The 20,258-nt window shown below is 48.4% G+C and overlaps 1 protein-coding gene across 3 annotated transcripts in view; it reads left to right on the top strand.

Moving 5' to 3' along the window:
- L3MBTL1 (L3MBTL histone methyl-lysine binding protein 1) overlaps positions 1-20,258 on the top strand; it is a 67,852-nt gene that overhangs the window by 35,798 nt on the left and 11,796 nt on the right. For all 3 annotated transcript variants that reach the window (XM_073309817.1, XM_073309815.1, XM_073309816.1), the window contains exons 15-20: positions 433-543; positions 1,103-1,217; positions 2,185-2,284; positions 3,616-3,813; positions 15,986-16,032; positions 18,191-18,348. In XM_073309817.1, coding sequence (XP_073165918.1) covers positions 433-543; positions 1,103-1,217; positions 2,185-2,284; positions 3,616-3,813; positions 15,986-16,032; positions 18,191-18,348 — 729 coding nt within the window. The remainder of the gene's footprint in view (positions 1-432; positions 544-1,102; positions 1,218-2,184; positions 2,285-3,615; positions 3,814-15,985; positions 16,033-18,190; positions 18,349-20,258) is intronic.

The following is a 20,258-nucleotide window of genomic DNA, read 5'->3' as shown; positions in this document are numbered from 1 at the left end:
ACCTCATTAAGCTCTGAGGCCTCTAAAACCAGAAGGTCTGTGGCTGTGGGCTGGCTTACACTGAAAAGCTACGTCTCTCTGGGATGTGAAAAATCCACACTCCTGAGTGATGTAGTTAAGCCAACCTAACTCCCATTGACTTAGCTACTGCCTCTCAGGGAGGTGGAATACCTACAGCAATGGTGACCCCTTTCTGTCTACAGCGTGTGGTAAGTGTAGTTGTAGCTGTGGCCCTTTAGTTTTTTTAAGTGTAGACGTAGCCTGTGATGGCAAGTGTGTTGGAGAGGAGCAGGGGGCGATGAGAGCTCCGTGATGGATGTGGCAGACCCCACCCACAAGGAGGGAGGGTTTGGGGGAGGTATACACAGAGTGAGAGTGAAGGAAATAGGAGCTTGTGGGCTGTCCTTTGACCCTCTGCACTCTCTGCCCCAGCGGCCACCCCACAGCTTTCTGGCCAACATGAAGCTGGAGGCGGTGGACAGGCGGACTCCCTCCCTCATCCGCGTGGCCAGCGTGGAGGACGTGGAGGATTACCGGATAAAGGTGGGTTTCCTGCTTTCTGCTTGGTGCCTGTGCTTAACTGCCCCTGTAGCTTGCTCCTGCCCACCCCCATCTTATAGTGACTGATAGAAAGATTTCAGTGCAAAATACATGTGTGTGTGTGTGCGTGGGCCAGCCAACCAGCTCGCTTGCCCCCTTCCCCCCCCCATGGGGAATCTGGGGCTTTTCTCTTCCCAGGAGCAGACCCAGATTAAGGCACCACCACATGAGGACCTCTGTGACCCTGCTCCCATCCCTCCTTGGTGTGGCAGCAAGTTTAGGATGAATGGGGGCAGTTCACACCTCTTGGAGTGATTGTTTCAGGCTCTCTGCAGACTCTGGGGCACATCTGTTACACTGGGTACATTTTCATCATCCAAGAGGCTAGAAATGAAAGCTGATATTCTGATATTCTCACATGACTCCAGGAGCTGGGGCCCGGAGCACAGCCCTCCAGTGCCTCTGTTTTAATCCCACCCTGCCAAGAAGTCCACGTGGGTTTAATACTCATTAGAGAGGGACTGTGATGGTTAAACAGTGACCTGTCACCTTGTCTCCTCAGGTCCATTTTGATGGCTGGAGTCATGTCTACGATTTCTGGATCGATGCGGATCATCCGGATATCCACCCCGTGGGATGGTGCTCAAAAACTGGACACCCGCTGCAGCCTCCTCTCAGTAAGTACCGGTGCCGATGCCAGTGTTGTCACCGCGGCCCCATCCTGCTGGCGCTGTGCCTGAGGCCTCGCCCTGGGGGTGTTTGCTCTGACATCACCTGCCCGGTAAGTGCTAGAACCTGTAGCCACCCTGTGCTGTCCCTGCCCCCTGGGCCAGTGAGCACACTGACGCCGTGAGCAGTGCAGGAATACCCCCTCCCCAGCGCGATGCCAGCAGAGCGGGGCTGGTATCTGAACAGACACCAGCTCCACCCACTGTGCACCCCTCTCAATGGGAGCTGGCACCAGCATGCCACACGGCAAATCTCATAGGCCCACACCGCCCTGTGATGGCAGTGGGTGTTTTGTCAATGGACCGAATCTGCAGTGGTGCCATTGAAGTCAATGGACTTACTCCAGCATTACACCACTGTCAGTGAGAGCAGAATCTGGACCGTTGGCTCCAATGGAAACAAGATCAAGCCCTCCGTGTGTATTGGTCCCTGCGCTGATCCCAGCAGGTTTTTATTTTTACCGCCAGTAGCAGTAACAACCCTTGGCACCTCCACACCCAGCAGATCTGCTCCCTGCGTGCCTGCAACCTGTCAGTTGGCTCTGGGGCAGACCCTGGGCACAGCTCCCTGAGCTCGGTGTGAGTCCCAGCAGAGGAGGGAGCGAAGGATTGGGCCCAGATGGGGGTTCGGTACTCTCAGCACTGCACAGATAGCACCACTAGGGGCTGTGAGGCCTGGGATCTTTTGCAGAGCTAAGAGCTGTCTCAGCTGCAGGCTGGCCGCCAGAAGCAGGGAAAGCCCTGGCTGGAGTTCCAGAGGAGTGCTCCAACTTGCAGAGCCAGCAGTCTTTAAAATCAGCTTGTTCACCAAGCACCTATGGTGGGAAGTGCTGGCACCTGGCAGCTTCGTTGCTAGCCTGAGGTAGCAGTTGGGTCTCCGAACCCATGACCACATCCTGTCTCTCGTTTGCTCTAGGGCCAAAGGAACCAGCCGCTTCTGCCCACGGGGGCTGCCCTACCTTGGGTTGCAAGAGCATCCCTCATACCAAAGGCTCCAAGTACAGCTTTCACCACAGGTGAGCTCCCCACAGGCAGCCCAGGGGTCAGTCCAGGGCTCCTGCTCTGCTGCTGCAGGAGGCTGCAGCCCAGCTGGGCCGGCAGCGGGCCGTGGGAGCAGCAACTGGGGGCTCTTCTGTGCAGCTGCAGACCTGTGCCCCGTGGAGCCCCCCAGAGCTCAGAAGCCCCCACCTGGCTATGGGTCCCCTGGGCTCCAGATCCACGAGCCCACAGATCCACCTGACCCCTCCCACCCAGCTGGCAGCCCTCCCTTCCATCCCACTTGGTGCTACCCCAGCTTAAGGCAACCCCTTCTCTCCTCCTTCTGGGCCCAGAGAAACAAGAGCAGACAGACCCCGTAGCTGCAGGGAGCAGGGGTAGCATGTGCTAAATTAACCCCCCCGGGTGTGTATTCCATGTGCTGGACCTGCCCCCGTCTGCTGCTGGAAGCCCACATACAGTGGAGAAGCCTAGTGGGGCTGGAAAAGCCCCGTGTGCACTGGGAATCCCACCAGTGGCAGCCTCATGGTCCTGCACCCTGCCAGGCAGCTTTAGGTACCACATCATATCTGTAGCCTGGCTGATGAGGCAGGGCATTACTGGGGAGCTTAGCCGTCTGTTGCAGAAGCTGAAATCAGTGAGCACTATAAAGCACTGTAGGTTTATTGAGATGTAGCAATAAACTTCCTTATGCCCTTTCAAATGGTCTTCTGGCCCATTCTCCTGGGACTTCTAAGAGGCTCCCATTGAATCAGGAATGGTGGGAGCCCGGCCCCTGCACTGCAGCATAGAACCAGAGCAGCGGGAGAGGTATGCTGCAAAGCCACAAGTCGTGAGGAACTCAGATCTTCCAGCCCCTGAGGATTTCCCTAGCCCCAGCCCATTAGCTGATCCCCTGAGACCTCGCCCCTGCTCACTCCGCTGGCTTTGGAGCCTAAGGAGTTGTCTGGGTAGTGGGGAGGAGTAGAGATGGTATGACCCCCTGGTGCCTGTGACCTGCTCAGCGAGTGCCGTGCAGTGCCAGGGTATTCCCATGGGAAGTGTGATACTGTTAATGAGGCATGGGGGTTATTTCAGCCTGTGTAGGCTACAGGGGACCTGTCAGTTAAGCAGCATGCCCATGTGACTGGAGTCCTGAGGGATTTGTGCAGGGAACTTTGCCCTTCTTATCCGTCAAGCACACTCTGAGTGCCCAGGGCTGAGGCTGTTTGGTGGGGCAGAGATGGGGTAACGAGCAGCATGGGGAGCAGCAGGGCTCCTGTCTTGTGCTCTGCCCATCTCTCTCCAGGGCTGGTCCCCATTTAAAGTGCCTCTTCTGAGTATAACTCCCCACTTACCCTCTGTTCTCCAGGAAGTGTCCAACACCAGGCTGTGACGGCTCCGGACACGTGACAGGGAGATTCACGGCTCACTACTGCCTCTCAGGGTGCCCCTTGGCAGAGAAGAACCAGGGGAGGCTCAAGGCCGATCTCTCAGACACTGAGGCCTCAGCCCGCAAGAGGAACCTGATCGGCTTCTCTCAGCGAAAGAAATCCCGACACCACGGAAGGTAGGGAGAGCGCAGAAAAGAAGCCTGGCCCAGCGGAACAGACAGCCTCGCACAGAGGAGCGTTTGTGTGACCCCCTGGTTTAGTGAGACTTTGTCCTGCTCTGTGGCTGGCCAACAGAGAATGGCCACCTGCCTGAACCAAACTGTACCATAGAATCTCTGTGGATAATAATTCCATGCTCGAATAATAAGAATATAGCAGTAGGGATATATTACCAAACACTTGACCAGGATGGTGACAGTAACTGTGAAATGCTCAGGGAGTTTAGAGAGGCTATTAAAATAAAAAACTCAGTAATAATGGGGGATTTCAGCTATCCCCATATTGACTGGGTACATGTCACTTCAGGATGGGATGCAGAGATAAAGTTTCTTGACACCTTAAATGACGGCTTCTTGGAGCAGCTAGTCCTGGAACCCACAAGAGGACTGGCAATTCTTGATTTAGTCCTAAGTGGAGCACAGGATCAGGTCCAAGTGGTGAATATAGCTGGACCGCTTAGTAATAGTGACCATAATATAGTTAAATTTAACATCCCTGTGGTGGGGAAAAAACCCACAGCGACCCAATATGTAGCATTTAATTTCAGAAAGGGGAACTACACAAAAATGAGGAGGTTAGTGAAACAGAAATTAAAAGGTACAGCACCAAAAGTAAAATTCCTGCAAGCTGCATGGATACCTTTTAAAGACACCATAATAGAGGCTCAACTTAAATGTATACCCCAAATTAAAAAAAACATAGTAAGAGAACCAAAAAAGAGCCACTGTGGCTAAACAACAAAGTAAAAGAAGCAGTGAGAGGCAAAAAGGCAACCTTTAAAAGTGGAAGTTAAATTCTAGTGAGGAAAATAGAAAGGAGCATAAACTCTGGCAAACGAAGTGTAAAAATATAATTAGGAAGGCCAAAAAAGAATTTGAAGAACAGCTGAAGACTCAAAAATTAATAGCAAAAATGTTTTTAAGTACATCAGAAGCAGGAAGTCTGCTAAACAACCAGTGGAGCCACTGGACGATCGAGATGCTAAAGGAGCGAGCACGCAAGGATGATAAGGCCATTGCAGAGAGACTAAATGAATTCTTTGCATCCGTCTTCACAGTTGAGGATGTGAGGGAGATTCCCAGACCTGAGCCATTCTTTTTAGGTGACAAATCTGAGGAACTGTCCCAGATTAAGGTGTCATTGGAGGAGGTTTTGGAACAAATTGATAAATTAAACAGTAATAAGTCACCAGGACCAGATGGTATTCACCCAAGAGTTCTGAAGGAACTCAAATGTGAAATTGCAGAACTATTAACTGTTGTTTGTAACCTATCATTTAAATTAGCGTCTGTACCAAATGACTGGAGGATAGCTAATGTGATACCAATTTTTAAAAAGGGCTCCAGAGGCGATCCCAGCAATAACAGGCTAGTAAGCTAGACTTCAGTATTGGACAAACTAGTTGAAACTATAATAAAGAACAAAATTTTCAGACACATAGATGAATATAACTTGTTGGAGAAGAGTCAACTTGTTGGGGAAGAGTCAACATGCTTTTTGTAAAGGGAAATCATGCCTCCCAATCTACTGGAATTCATTGAAGGGGTCAACAAGCATGTGGACAAGGGGGATACAGTGGATATAGTGTACTTAGATTTTCAGAAAGCCTTTGACAAGGTCCCTCACCAAAGGCTCTTAAGCAAAGTAAACTGTCATGGGATAAGAGGGAAGGTCCTCTCGTGGATTGGTAACTGGTTAAAAGATAGGAAACAAAGGGTGAGAATAAATGGTCAGTTTTCAGAATGGAGGGGTAAATAGTGGTGTCCCCCAGGGGTCTGTTCTGGGACTAGTCCTATTCAACATATTCATAAATGATCTGGAAAAAGGGGTAAACAGTGAGGTGGCAAAAGTTGCAGATGATACAGAATTACTCAAGATAGTTAAATCCCAGGCAGACTGTGAAGAGCTACAAAAGGATCTCTCAAAACTGGGTGATTGGGCAACAAAATGGCAGATGAAATTCCATGTTGATAAATGCAAAGTAATGCACATTGGAAAGCATAATCCCAACTATACATATAAAATGATGGGGTCTAAATTAGCTGTTACCACTCAAGAAAGAGATCTTGGAGTCATTGTGGATAGTTCTCTGAAAACATTTACTCAATGTGCAGCGGCAGTCAAAAAAGCGAACAGAATGTTAGGAATCATTAAGAAAGGGATAGATAATAAGGCATAAAATATCATATTACCTCTATGTAAATCCATAGTACACCCACATCTTGAATACTGCGTGCAGGTGTGGTTGCCCCATTTCTAAAAAGATATATTGGAATTGGAAAAGGTTCGGAAAAGGGCAACAAAAATGATTAGGCGTATGGAACGGCTGCCATATGAGGAGAGATTAACAAGACTGGGACTTTTCAGCTTGGAAAAGAGATGACCAAGAGGGGATATGATAGAGGTCTATAAAATCATGATTGATGTGGAGAAAGTAAATGAGGAAGTGTTATTTACTTTTTCTCATAACACACGAACCAGGGGTCACCAAATGAAATGAATAGGCAGCAGGTTTAAAACAAATAAAAGGAAGTATTTCTTCACACAATACACAGTCAACCTGTGGAACTCTTTGCCAGAGGATGTTGTGAAGGCCAAGACTATAACAGAGTTCAAAAAAGAACTAGATACATTCATGGAGGATCGGTCCATCAATGGCTATTAGCCAGGATGAGTAGGGATGGTATCCCTAGCCTCTGTTTGCCAGAAGCTGGGAGTGGGCAACAGGGAATGGAGCACTTGATGATTACCTGTTTTGTTCATTCCCTCTGGGGCACCTGGCATTGGCCACTGTTGAAAGACAGAATACTGGGCTAGATGGTCTGACCCAGTATGACTATTCTGATATTTTTATGTTGCTCTTATGAGAGGCAGCACAGCCCACTGGACAAGGCACTGGGCTGAGTGATGGGTTCTATTCCTGGCTTTGCTGGTGACTTTGGGCACCTCTATGTGCTTCAGTTTCTCCTCCTGCTCTTTGTCTGTTTCATCTGCTTTGACTGGCAACTCTTTTGGGCAGGGACTCCCTCCCGCAGTGCGTTTGTACGGACTGTGGGGTCCTCCCCTCAGGTGGGGCTTGAGGGAGCTATTGTAATGCTGCTCCTGACTAATGGAGTTAGTCCTTTAGCTCAGGGGGGAGAAAACTATGCTTTGGAGTTAGGCTATGTCTACATTTGCATGCCTCCCTGGATCATAGTCCAGGTACCGCTAGCACATGTACCCGTGCCGAGTGACCACATGTGCCGAGCGTGAGTGTATTCTGTGCACAGGCATATACTGGCATCCACATGGCCCTTTTTCAGTATGCGATGATAGCACTACTATTGCAGGGGTGAAGGACAGGAGACATTTTGGGAAACTGCCTTGCTGGTACTGTATGCTGCCTTCACACATTTGGCATCAGCAGCTCCCAGTTATCTCTCCCTTCTGCCTAACTGCACTGAAGAAATGAAGGAAGTCTATGAAGATATTGTTCTGCTCCTGCTGACAAAAGTTCATGTAGTCCAGTACTGGCTATTGGACAGAATGTGTCCAGAAAAATTGAAGACGATAGATAGATACATAGGTGACTGAGAGGGTGAAGGAAAATCCACTTGGTCCCATAGAATAGTTGTATTGAATGGCAGGATAGCAATGGAATGCCCATGAGTGGGCTACTGCTTCTGGTCCCGGAGAACCAGCACAATGTGGTGGGACCACATTGTTTTGGAAACCTGGGATGATGACCAGTGGCTGCAGAACTTCCGAATGAAGAAGCAGAGCTTCATGGAGTTGTACAAGGAGCTCACACCCACCTTCCACTGCCAGACCTCTCATTTTCAGAAAACCATACCAGTACAGAAGCGGGTGACTATTGCCCTTTTGTAAGCTGACGACACCTGCCAGCTATCGTTCAGTTGTAAAAGAGTCTGGAGTTGGGAAGTCACCTGTCAGGGTGGTGATTTTACAGGTTTGCCAAGATAGCAATACTATAATCTACACACAGGCAGTTGCCATAACCAAAGTCCCTGAAATTATAGTGGGATTTCAGAGGAGGAGGTTTCTGAAATGTGCAGGGGCCATTAATGGAACACATCCCAGTCCTTTGACCACCAAAAAGGGTCAGTGAATACGTGAACCATAAAGGTTACTATTCACAATTCTCCAAGGCTTAGTGGAAGACCAACGTTGGACTCACGGGAAAGGTTCACGACACAAGGATGCTCTGGAGATCGGAATTGTACCATGGGGAGAAGAAGGGACTCTATTCCCCTGAAACAATGTGCTTCTTTCCCCCCATTCCTCATGTACCTGCTTCTAATGTGGCTCAGGAAGCTGTACCCCAACGTTTCCAATCCAAGAAAAAGGAAATTCAACTGTAGACTGAGTAGCTGCAGAATGATGGTGGAGTGCACCCTTGGGCAGCTGAAAGCTCGTTGGCGGTGCCTGCAAACCTGTCTGGATGCCAATGAAGCCAACACAGTTTGCATTATCATAGAGTGCTGTGCCTAGCATAACATGTGAGGCCAAAGGGGAATACTTCCAGAACAAGTGGGCACAGGACAGATCTGGCTCACAAAGCCTGTACAGGCAGCTGGCACCCACCTATGTGCACACTGCTCCTAGTTCCTGGCGGGCAAAGAAAATTCATGATGCTGTTTGCTCGTACATTGGGGATCAGCATAGAGCCAGAAGGTGACTTGGGACTGGGCCGAGGGACACTATTGTGATGCTATGGCGCTGCTGGAAAAGCTCAGTAGAGCATTGCCACATACTGGTATTTTGACATACCTTGGTGGATTGGGATCCCCTGCAGCTGATAGTGACTAACTGAAAGCAGAAAATTGGGTGAGGGCGCTCACGGTTAACACCTCTGGCTGTGGTTTTGTGCTGCAGAGAATGTAATCATTGAGCAATGTTTTGTTCTATGTCCCGGTGCTTAATGGGGAGTAATTAAGCATTGTTAAAGTCGTTTGAAAACAGTTCTGTATGGGTTTTGGGAGGGGCTTCACACATTTCTTCTTCACAATGTTTTCTGACACCATTGCTCACAGTACTTATCCAGTGCTATGCACGAGCACACACATGGCTGCCAGTGGTGACGATTTGTTGGAGGGTGGGGATGGAGGGTGGTAAAAGCTCTGTTCAGTGTCATGTATCTTCACTGTTCATTTCCTTTTGTATTGTCTATTAAATCATTAACTAAAACACCTTTTATGGCTGTTAATTTATGTTCTGGTTTTCATTCCGGTGCTTTGGACAGCAATAGTTATTTCACAGCTTAGGTCATTGCCCTTGAACTGTGTTGTGGTTGTTTTTTGTTTTAACATTAGGAAATACATGGCTGTGGGGGGCGGGGGGGAAGAGTGGCGGGGACAGCATTCATTGTATTTCTTTGGCACCACACACTTAAAGAAGTCACCAGTCATGTGCTGTGAATCCTGCTGAGCCATCCCTAACGTGTGGGAAATATCATGTTTGATCATACTCGGAAAGCAAGGTGCACACGTGAGTGATATGAACAGTAACTTTTGCTTGCAAACATACATCGAATGTAGGGTTAAAACAGTTTGTAACAGTAACAAATTAATCAGAAATAGGTAAAATCTCCTGCAAGGGGGCAAACATCAGTGTCTATGGGCGTCTCTTTCCCCTCCCCCTGACAAGGAGGGAACGGCTGCACAATATCATGTGGGGGGACAAACAGGGACGTCTCCTGCATGGGGTTGGGGGACTGAATGCAGGCTGGGCTACAGGGACTGGATCAGGCTCATGGTTCCCCTCCTGCTTGCTCTCGGGGTTCCCCTGTGAGAGGGTTTGGGTGTCAGTGGAGGATGTTGTGCCACATGTCCAGCACACTCCTCCCTGTCAGGGGCAGCTGGGATTCACCACCTCAGCAGCAGCCTGGGTGGCAGATGGAGGAGGAGTGCTGCCTGTTCCTGAGAGGAGCAGCAGCCAGGGTGGCAGGTCCCAAAAGCTTTCCCCCACCAGTTGTACCCGTGGCCGTATGAGTGCGTGGTCCCATTCTCCCTGGGCATTGCTCCCCCTCCGTGAACTGATTTGTCTGTGCCTCCTCCCGCCTAAGAGCCTGCTCCTCCCTTGCACAAAGAACTCGAAGTGCTGCTGACACCTTCTGTCAGTGCCAATGAGCAGGTCCTCCAGGGTCCTTCTCTCCCTGCCTCTGCTCCTCCTGCTGGAACGGGCTCCCTATAGAATGTCCTGGCACATCAAAGACAAGGACAGCGTCCCATTTCATTTCTCCTTTTGAAGGAGCCTCCAGAATCCCCCCACATCTTGTAGCTCTGCTGCCGAAGGCCACAATATTGATACTTGTAAGGATCCCAGGAACGCTACTGTCACAGCCTCCTTCCGTCAGACAGCGTTTGCAGCCCACGAGGAAGGAGCTGAGGGCAGAAATGTTAAGATTACCTGCAGTACTGTTGTTCAAATTGACAGTGCAACAATGGGCTGGTTGGGGTGGGGTTTGGTTCCTTTCAGGGGTTACGTTCCTAGTTACCTCTTTTCCTCTTTAATGGCTGGCCATCATCTGGAGAATTTAGCAGCATTCAAGACACTGGAATGGAAAAGAGAGAAGGGGCTTTTCAGTCTCGTGGAGGAAACCTGGCCATCTGTGACAGAGAGATGCTTCTGTTAATGGTCACCCCTCTACATAATGCTGAGTGGAGGAGTCTGGTGAGCTCCGAAGGTGGACCAAGCACATTTGTCCTGCCACTAAATCTGAAGAACCACCTTGAATTTCTGCTACACCAGAATTTTTCTGAATTATGCTTAAAGGCCTGGGAGGCAATTGACTGACTGCATTCTCAGGTAGCAGATTGAGCTCCCATGGAAGAGGAAAGAGAACCACAGAAAACATCCATCCAACCCCTAACCTTCTCACCTTGCCAGCAAGTCCGGCCCCTGTGTCCAGCAAACACCATTGAAAGGCGCAGGGAAACAGTCGCAAGTGTATATTCTTCCCTAAACTTTTGGATTAACACTGCATGCCAGTTGCCTCTCCACTGCTGAGGGACAGGACGCTGTGTTTGTGGAACCACAAGAGCAGATGCTTCACCCACTCGTGCTTCTCCTGGCTACTTCAGAGAGACTTTGCATGAGGAGTTAGAGTAACAGCCGTGTTAGTCTGTATTCGCAAAAAGAAAAGGAGTACTTGTGGCACCTTAGAGACTAAACAAATTGGTTAGTCTCTAAGGTGCCGCAAGTACTCCTTTTCTTTTTGCATGAGGAGAGACCTGGGAACAGTAATAAATATTTGCAATGGACACAGGGAGAATGGACCGCTTTGACTTTCCTCGGTCAGACAAATGGTTCCTTTTCCCTTCCTGGACCTAGGCGGGCCACCACCCAAGCCACCAACCACCCCACCCCCTTCTGCACGACACCCATTTGCAAGAGGGAAAGAGAGAGGGAGGGGTGTTTTGGAGGTCTTTGAGCAATCATAAATGTCATAAAACTGTTCTGTTCCCTTCCCCCTCAGTCCACATGGCCCAGGGACTATCGCCGTTCAGAGTGCTGACTGAGAAATGCACAGACACGGGGCACAGTGACTGCTTGTTAATAATCTGTTAGAGCTCCCACTACATGCTTTAACTGGTTCATGGCATTTCAGTAAAATCGTTGATTTGCAGCTGTGCCTCGTTCCGGAGCCATATGGGGTGCAGCAGGACAGATGAGGGGCCGCCTTCAGGCATGTGTTTCTGGAGCAAGAGGGGATATTTCCAGGGAGCGTGGGGATTTATTCGCAAAAGGAAAAGGAGGACTTGTGGCACCTTTAGAGACTAACCAATTTATCTGAGCATGAGCTTTCGTGAGCTACAGCTCACTTCTGCAGTTCCACAGTATGCATCCGATGAAGACATTATATACACAGGTTTCAGAGTAGCAGCCGTGTTAGTCTGTATCCGCAAAAAGAAAAGGAGGACTTGTGGCACCTTAGAGACTAACCAATTTATTTGAGCATAAGCTTTCGTGAGCTACACCTCACTTCATCGGATGTTTCCACAGTATGCATCCGATGAAGTGAGCTGTAGCTCACGAAAGCTTATGCTCAGATAAATTGGTTAATCTCTAAGGTGCCACAAGTCCTCCTTTTCTTTTTATTATATACACAGAGACCATGAAACAATACCTCCTCCCACCCCACTCTCCTGCTGGTAATAGCTTATCTAAAGTGATCACTCTCCTTACAATGTGTATGACAATCAAGTTGGGCCATTTCCAGCACAAATCCAGGTTTTCTCACCCTCCGCCTCCCCACCCCCCAAACTCACTCTCCTGCTGGTAATAGCCCATCCAAAGTGACCACTCTCTTTACAATGTGTATGATAATCAAGGTGGGCCATTTCCAGCACAAATCCAGGTTTTCTCACCCCCCCCCCCCCAAACACACACACACAAACTCACTCTCCTGCTGGTAATAGCTTATCCAAAGTGACCACTGTCCTTACAATGTGCATGATAATCAAGGTGGGCCATTTCCAGCACAAATCCAGGTTTTCTCACCCCCCCCACACACACAAACTCACTCTCCTGCTGGCAATAGCTCATTCAAACTGACCACTGTCCTTACAATGTGTATGATAATCAAGGTGGGCCATTTCCAGCATAAATCCAAGTTTAACCAGAACGTCTGAGGGGGCGGGGTGTTAGGAAAAAACAAGGGGAAATAGGCTACCTTGCATAATGACTTAGCCACTCCCAGTCTCTATTTAAGCCTAAATTAATAGTATCCAATTTGCAAATTAATTCCAATTCAGCAGTTTCTCACTGGAGTCTGGATTTGAAGTTTTTTTGTTGTAAGATAGCGACTTTCATGTCTGTAATTGCTTGATCAGAGAGATTGAAGTGTTCTCCGACTGGTTTATGAATGTTATAATTCTTGACATCTGATTTGTGTCCATTTATTCTTTTGCGTAGAGACTGTCCAGTTTGACCAGTGTACATGGCAGAGGGGCCTTGCTGGCACATGATGGCATATATCACATTGGTGGATGTGCAGGTGAACGAGCCTCTGATAGTGTGGCTGATGTTATTAGGCCCTGTGATGGTGTCCCCTGAATAGATATGTGGGCAGAGTTGGCAACGGGCTTTGTTGCAAGGATAGGTTCCTGGGTTAGTGGTTCTGTTGTGTGGTATGTGGTTGTTGGTGAGTATTTGCTTCAGGTTGGGGGGCTGTCTGTAGGCAAGGACTGGCCTGTCTCCCAAGATTTGTGAGAGTGTTGAGTCATCCTTCAGGATAGGTTGTAGATCCTTAATAATGCGTTGGAGGGGTTTTAGTTGGGGGCTGAAGGTGACGGCTAGTGGTGTTCTGTTATTTTCTTTGTTAGGCCTGTCCTGTAGTAGGTGACTTCTGGGAACTCTTCTGGCTCTATCAATCTGTTTCTTCACTTCCGCAGGTGGGTATTGTAGTTGTAAGAATGCTTGATAGAGATCTTGTAGGTGTTTGTCTCTGTCTGAGGGGTTGGAGCAAATGCGGTTGTATCGCAGAGCTTGGCTGTAGACGATGGATCGTGTGGTGTGGTCAGGGTGAAAGCTGGAGGCGTGTAGGTAGGAATAGCGGTCAGTAGGTTTCCGGTATAGGGTGGTGTTTATGTGACCATTGTTTATTAGCAATAAACTGTCGTGTCCAGGAAGTGGATCTCTTGTGTGGACTGGACCAGGCTGAGGTTGATGGTGGGATGGAAATTGTTGAAATCATGGTGGAATTCCTCAAGGGCTTCTTTTCCATGGGTCCAGATGATGAAGATGTCATCAATATAGCGCAAGTAGAGTAGGGGCGTTAGGGGACGAGAGTTGAGGAAGCATTGTTCTAAATCCGCCATAAAAATGTTGGCATACTGTGGGGCCATGCGGGTACCCATAGCAGTGCCGCTGATCTGAAGTTATACATTGTCCCCAAATGTAAAATAGTTATCGGTAAGGACAAAGTCCAGCCACCAGGTTAGCCGTGACATTATCGGGGATAGTGTTCTTGACGGCTTGTAGTCCATCTTTGTGTGGAATGTTGGTGTAGAGGGCTTCTACATCCATAGTGGCCAGGATGGTGTTATCAGGAAGATCACCGATGGATTGTAGTTTCCTCAGGAAGTCAGTGGTGTCTCAAAGGTAGCTGGGAGTGCTGGTAGCGTAGGGCCTGAGGAGGGAGTCTACATAGCAAGACAATCCTGCTGTCAGGGTGCCAATGCCTGAGATGATGGGGCGCCCAGGATTTCCAGGTTTATGGATCTTGGGTAGTAGATAGAATATCCCAGGTCGGGGTTCCAGGGGTCTGTCTGTGCAGATTTGATCTTGTGCTTTTTCAGAAAGTTTCTTGAGCAAATGCTGTAGTTGCTTTTGGTAACTCTCAGTGGGATCAGAGGGTAATGGCTTGTAGAAAGTGGTGTTGGAGAGCTGCCGAGCAGCCTCTTGTTCATATTCCGACCTATCATGATGACAACAGCACCTCCTTTGTCAGCCTTCTTGATTATGATGTCAGAGTTGTTTCTGAGGCTGTGGATGGCATTGTGTTCTGCACAGCTGAGGTTATGGGGCAAGTGATGCTGCTTTTCCACAATTTCAGCCCGTGCACGTCGGCGGAAGCACTCTATGTAGAAGTCCAGTCTGCTGTTTCGACCTTCAGGAGGTGTCCACCTAGAATCCTTCTTTTTGTAATGTTGGTAGGGAGGCCTCTGTGGATTAGTATGTTGTTCAGAGGTATTTTGGAAATATTCCTTGAGTCGGAGACGTCGAAAATAGGATTCTAGGTCACCACAGAACTGTATCATGTTCGTGGGGGTGGAGGGGCAGAAGGAGAGGCCCCGAGATAGGACAGCTGCTTCTGCTGGGCTGAGAGTATAGTTGGATAGCTATTACCAGCAGGAGAGTGGGGTGGGAGGAGGTATTGTTTCATGGTCTCTGTGTATATAATGTCTTCTGCAGTTTCCACAGTATGCATCCGATGAAGTGAGCTGTAGCTCATGAAAGCTTATGCTCAAATAAATTGGTTAGTCTCTAAGGTGCCACAAGTACTCCTTTTCTTTTTGCGAATACAGACTAACATGGCTGTTACTCTGAAACCTGGGGATTTATTGTAATTTACCAGCCTCAGATTCTGGTTCCTTTCATGGCTCGGGGTCCCCCTCAGGCTGCTCAGGGGTCAAGGTGCAGAATCCCACACTCCTGTTCCTCCAGGTCTCCGGGACTTCCCCCGTGGTCCCTGCTGCCTCATTGCCTTGCCCCTCATCAGCTTCCCATTGTCTGAGGCCAGCAAAGCTGAGGAGGGGTCATGATTCAGTTTAGGCTCACTTCTCACAGACCCGGAGAGCACCCGGGCCAGCTCATCATAGCAGAGTCATGTGTTAGGGCCTCTCCTGGAGCAATTGTTGGAGTCCTTCACCCTTCAGTACAGGAGCCTGAGGGGCTTCATGTGCTCCTGGCACTGGGATGGAGTTTGGTGAATGCCGCCTCCGTGAAACCTTCCAGTAGAGGTGTGTGTTCCTGCTGATCCGGGTGAAGTCGTGGAGGGCGGTGTACTCTGACCACACATTGATCAGCACCCGCGTGTGCTCTGCAGACCATATTGCAGCTCTTGGAGCATAAGCCATGGTTGCCGGTGCTAATTAATACAATTTGAGGGAGAACTCATCTTAAGAGCTCAGCGCAGGTTGCTACTACCGCTGGCAACGGAGTTAGGGATCTTTAGATTTGGGAAAGGGTGAAGCAGCAAAGGTATCAATCCATGGTGGGAATGGGGCTGGTGGACCTGGTACACACCCCTTGTCCATGTGCACACTGGGCTGTAGAACAGGTCTGGGGCCATGCCACAGCACTGTCATGTACACACCCAGACTCCCCATTCGTGTTAGCTTTCCTGCACTACACTGTCCTTCAGGAACCTGCTTCAGATGTGGACAATAGCGGGTTATGGCACAACAGTGCACATATAACCGTTATAATCACAAGTGTAGACATAGCCTTAGAAGTCCTTGGTTCGATACCTGCTAAGGGATTTGTACTGCGGTCGGTCATTTGACGGTGCTGTCCTCGCTGTGCCGACAGGTGGTTCAGTTAATGAACACACGCTGGTTCCTACAGCACCTCTGAAATGGTAAAGCAGACAGCTTGCAAATAAATCCTCTCTCATCTTTCTAGAGGGCGACCTCCAAAGTATCGGAAGATCCAGCAGGAAGACTTCCAAAGTAAGCAGCTTTTCCCCATGCTGCTGTCTTTTCATGGAGTGGGGAGGGTCAGGGTGGCCCCAGGGCTTGGGAAGGGGTTAGAAAGATTTTGACCCCAATATCACCAGATTGGCCCAGGTCAGCAGCAAGCCTCAACACTGAAGGCTCTTTGGTGGCCTCTGTGCATTGAGTTGGTGAGCACTGGTCCATTTCCTGGTGGGCAGGTTGCATCACCAACAACAAAAAATCCAGCACTGTTGGCAGTCTCAGCTGAGAGGCCAAAGAATGAGCCACCCTCATGGCTAGAGCCCAGGCGGCGGGGCTGAGCAAGGCACATTGGCAAAGCAGTCTGGAGACGCTGCCACTGGGGCTGCTCCTGCTATCCCTGTTCTGTGGATGCAGAAAGCTTCGCTCTGCAGGGCTGCCAACCAGGCACTTGCCCAGGCAGTATGTTCATTCCAAGTCAGCAGGAGAGACTGGGAAGGATCCTGTGCTGAACCCGTGGGGGTGGCCTTGGAATGGCTGGTGTGCCTTGGCTGGACGGCCCTGGGATTGGAAATAGAGACCAAAGTGAAGATCAGGATGTGGGGCCAGGTCCGCAGGTGATGTAAATGGACATAGCTGTCCATGACTTCAGTGGGGCTACCCTGATTTCTACCAGTGAAGAATGTGGCTCCTTCTGCATGTATACTGATTGTGAAATGCAACCCCGCACCTTGTAGCAGTGCCCCTTCACTGTAGTTGGCTGACATGAATGCTTACTGGCATCTTTGAATATATTCCCCGTCCAGCTCTTTTCTTTCCCTCTTTCTGCCCTGCAATCCCCCCTCTTACCACCAGAGGGTTTGCCGATATTTCAGCATCTGACCAATATATCCAAATGTAGTGGAATGTTTTTTTAATCTTTCATGCCACAACCTGCAAGCTAATTCCATGCCATCCCTTTGTGCATTATCACTGTGAGCAGAATGAGCTGCTAAGTGGCCACTAGGGGACAATAGCAGCTTTTACAGCAAGAGCTGATCTGACAATGGCCATGCTTAGAGCCCTCCTCCAGAATTCTGAATGAGTGAAACAAATGAGATCACTGAACTCAGGAAAGTCCTTAGTAAACTCGTTTAGTGAGGGAAGAGACCAACCTTGGTAAAAAATTAAAGGGACAGAGTTCGGCATGAAATTCAGCTTTGGTTTGAAATGAAAGTTGGTGGGTGGGTGTTTGCAAAACGGACTGTTGAACAGAAGGGTTTTCATAATTAACAAAAAAAAATTCACGAAACCAACTTTTTGAATGTAAACATACCCCTGCCTCATGCTGGGAACCTACAACACAACAGCCAGGGGCTAGTGCAGGAAAAGCAGAAAGTGACACCAGCTATAAACAGAAAGTGAAACAGTCTAGTGTCACAGCCCAAATCTACTGTAAGTAAAATGCAAAAGGTAAATCAGATCTTTAAATTCTTCTCAGTTTAACTAATGGTAACCCAAGTAAGGAGAGAGAGAGAGAGATATAAATTGTCCTTACATATGTACTTATAAAATATATGTACCTCTTGTAATAGAGGGACATGATCAAGTTGAATAAGCGCAGTTTGTTCTGCATTAACTATTGCTAAATAGAGGTTTTTCTCTCTGATACAGCGTAACCTCAATCATGTCATGATAGATTTCCAGTGCTACTGTAGCCATACTGGTCTCAGGATATTAGAAAGACAAAGTGGGTCAGGTAATATCTTTTATTGGACCAACTTCTGTTGGTGAAAGAAACAAGCTTTTGAGCTTACACAGAGCTCTTCTTCAGGCTTGGGGTACCTTTCCCAGACCTGAAGAAGAGCTCTGTGTAAGTTCAAAAATTTGTTTCTTTCACCAACAGAAGTTGGCCCAATAAAAGATATTATCTGATCCACTTTGTCTCTCTAATAAAAAAGACACCATCACAATAGAAATCTTGATCATATCTCTTTATTCTGACATGGTTGAGGTTCTGCTGTATCGGAGAAGAATGCCGTCTGTTTAGCAATAGTTAGCACACTGTTCTTATCTGATACCTGAAACCCCTCCAGCTTCTGCCTTCAGCCCCAATGCCTCCTCAGCACTTCTTTCAGGCATTGTAGGACCTTCAGGATGAGGCTGGATTTCCTTGGCCCTCCACCTTGTGTAACATTTTGAATTTCTTTGCCAGCTATTTCCTCGGACAATATGCACCAGTCCCTCTTCATGTCGGCCTTATCTGCTCACCCTGACCGCTCCCTGTCCCTCTGTTGGGAGCAACACTGCAAACTCCTGCCAGGGGTGGCTGGCATCACAGCAGCTACTGTGGCCAAGTGGACCATTGATGAGGTGAGGGGGTTTCAGGGAGGGCTGATAAAGCAGAGAAAAATGTAGAACAACATGAAAGAAATATAGGGTCAGATTTCCAAAGGCAGATGTGCAGATCCCCCAGTGCACATGGCTCATTGTGTGCACAGGCCCTCCCTGGCATGCTCACGCGCTGTGGTTCGTGTCAGGGTTAGGAGACGGCGAGGGTGTCCTTTTCCCCCGGGAGGGAATCAGGGAGGGTTGCCAGTGGGAGTTGTACAGGTTCCGCAGCCTCCGATTCCTCCCAGCTCTCTGCTCCCTGTGAACCACTCATCTTACAGACTCAGTCTCGCTGCCCCCACTCATCCCAGCCACTGGTCTGATTGAGAGGTACCGCTCTTCTCATGTGATGAGCAGTTTTCAGTTTGGCTAGAACCTGTCGCTTGAGGCTGTGCAAGGACATGGCCAGCAGCCAGCTATTTACTTATTTATTTTATTACACATTTTCCAATAAATCAGTTTGTTTTTTTCTTTTTTTCTTTTTCTTTTTGGTAAGTGACAACTTAAAGTCGAAACATAAACCTCAAATCAGCAGAGAAAGAGCCAAGAGTCAATCCCAACCCCTTCCTATACACAGTTCTATCTGAGCTCCTTATTAACGCCTGCTGCTTTTGATAAACACTGCCGTACTCCTCCACCCAGCCACTCTCGGACACTCTCGCCATGCTGCCTCGCATTGCGCTCTGTTGTCAGAGATTCATAGATTCATAGATTCATAGATATTTAGGTCAGAAGGGACCATTATGATCATCTAGTCTGACCTCCTGCACAATGCAGGCCACAGAATTTCACCCACCACTCCTAAAAAAGACCTCACACCTATATCTGTGCTATCGAAGTCCTCAAATTGTAGTCTGAAGACCTCAAGGAGCAGAGAATCCTCCAGCAAGTGACCCGTGCCCCATGCTACAGAGGAAGGCGAAAAACCTCCAGGGCCTTCCAATCTGCCCTGGAGGAAAATTCCTTCCCGACCCCAAATATGGCGATCAGCTAAACCCTGAGCATATGGGCAAGATTCATCAGCCAGATACTACAGAAAATTCTTTCCCGGGTAACTTGGATCTTACCCCATCTAAAAACCCATCACAGGCCATTGGGCCTATTTACCATGAATATTTAATTACCAAAACCATGTTATCCCATCATACCATCTCCTCCATAAACTTATCGAGTTTAATCTTAAAGCAAGATAGATCTTTTGCCCCCACTACTTCCCTCGGAAGGCTATTCCAAAACTTCACTCCTCTGATGGTTAGAAACCTTCGTCTAATTTCTAATCTAAATTTCCTAGTGGCCAGTTTATATCCATTTGTTCTTGTGTCCACATTGGTATTGAGTTTAAATAATTCCTCTCCCTCTCTGGTATTTATCCCTCTGATATATTTATAGAGAGCAATCATATCTCCCCTCAACCTTCTTTTAGTTAGGCTAAACAAGCCAAGCTCCCTGAGTCTCCTTTCATAAGACAAGTTTTCCATTCCTCGGATCATCCTAGTAGCCCTTCTCTGTACCTGTTCCAGTTTGAATTCATCCTTCTTAAACATGGGAGACCAGAACTGCACACAGTATTCCAGGTGAGGTCTCACCAGTGCCTTATATAACGGTACTAAAACCTCCTTATCCCTACTGGAAATACCTCTCCTGATGCATCCCAAGACGACATTAGCTTTTTTCACAGCCATATCACATTGGCAGCTCATAGTCAACCTATGATCAACCAATACTCCAAGGTCCTTTTCCTCCTCCGTTACTTCTAGTTGATGCGTCCCTAGCTTATAACTAAAATTCTTGTTATTAATCCCTAAATGCATGACCTTACACTTCTCACTATTAAATTTCATCCTATTCCTATTACTCCAGTTTACAAGGTCATCCAGATCCTCCTGTAGGGT

Source organism: Lepidochelys kempii, chromosome 13 (assembly GCF_965140265.1).
Source record: "Lepidochelys kempii isolate rLepKem1 chromosome 13, rLepKem1.hap2, whole genome shotgun sequence".
NCBI classification, from domain to species: domain Eukaryota; kingdom Metazoa; phylum Chordata; order Testudines; family Cheloniidae; genus Lepidochelys; species Lepidochelys kempii.
The sequence above is the reverse complement of the archived record's forward strand: the minus strand, read 5'-3'. Positions and strand labels throughout refer to the sequence as shown.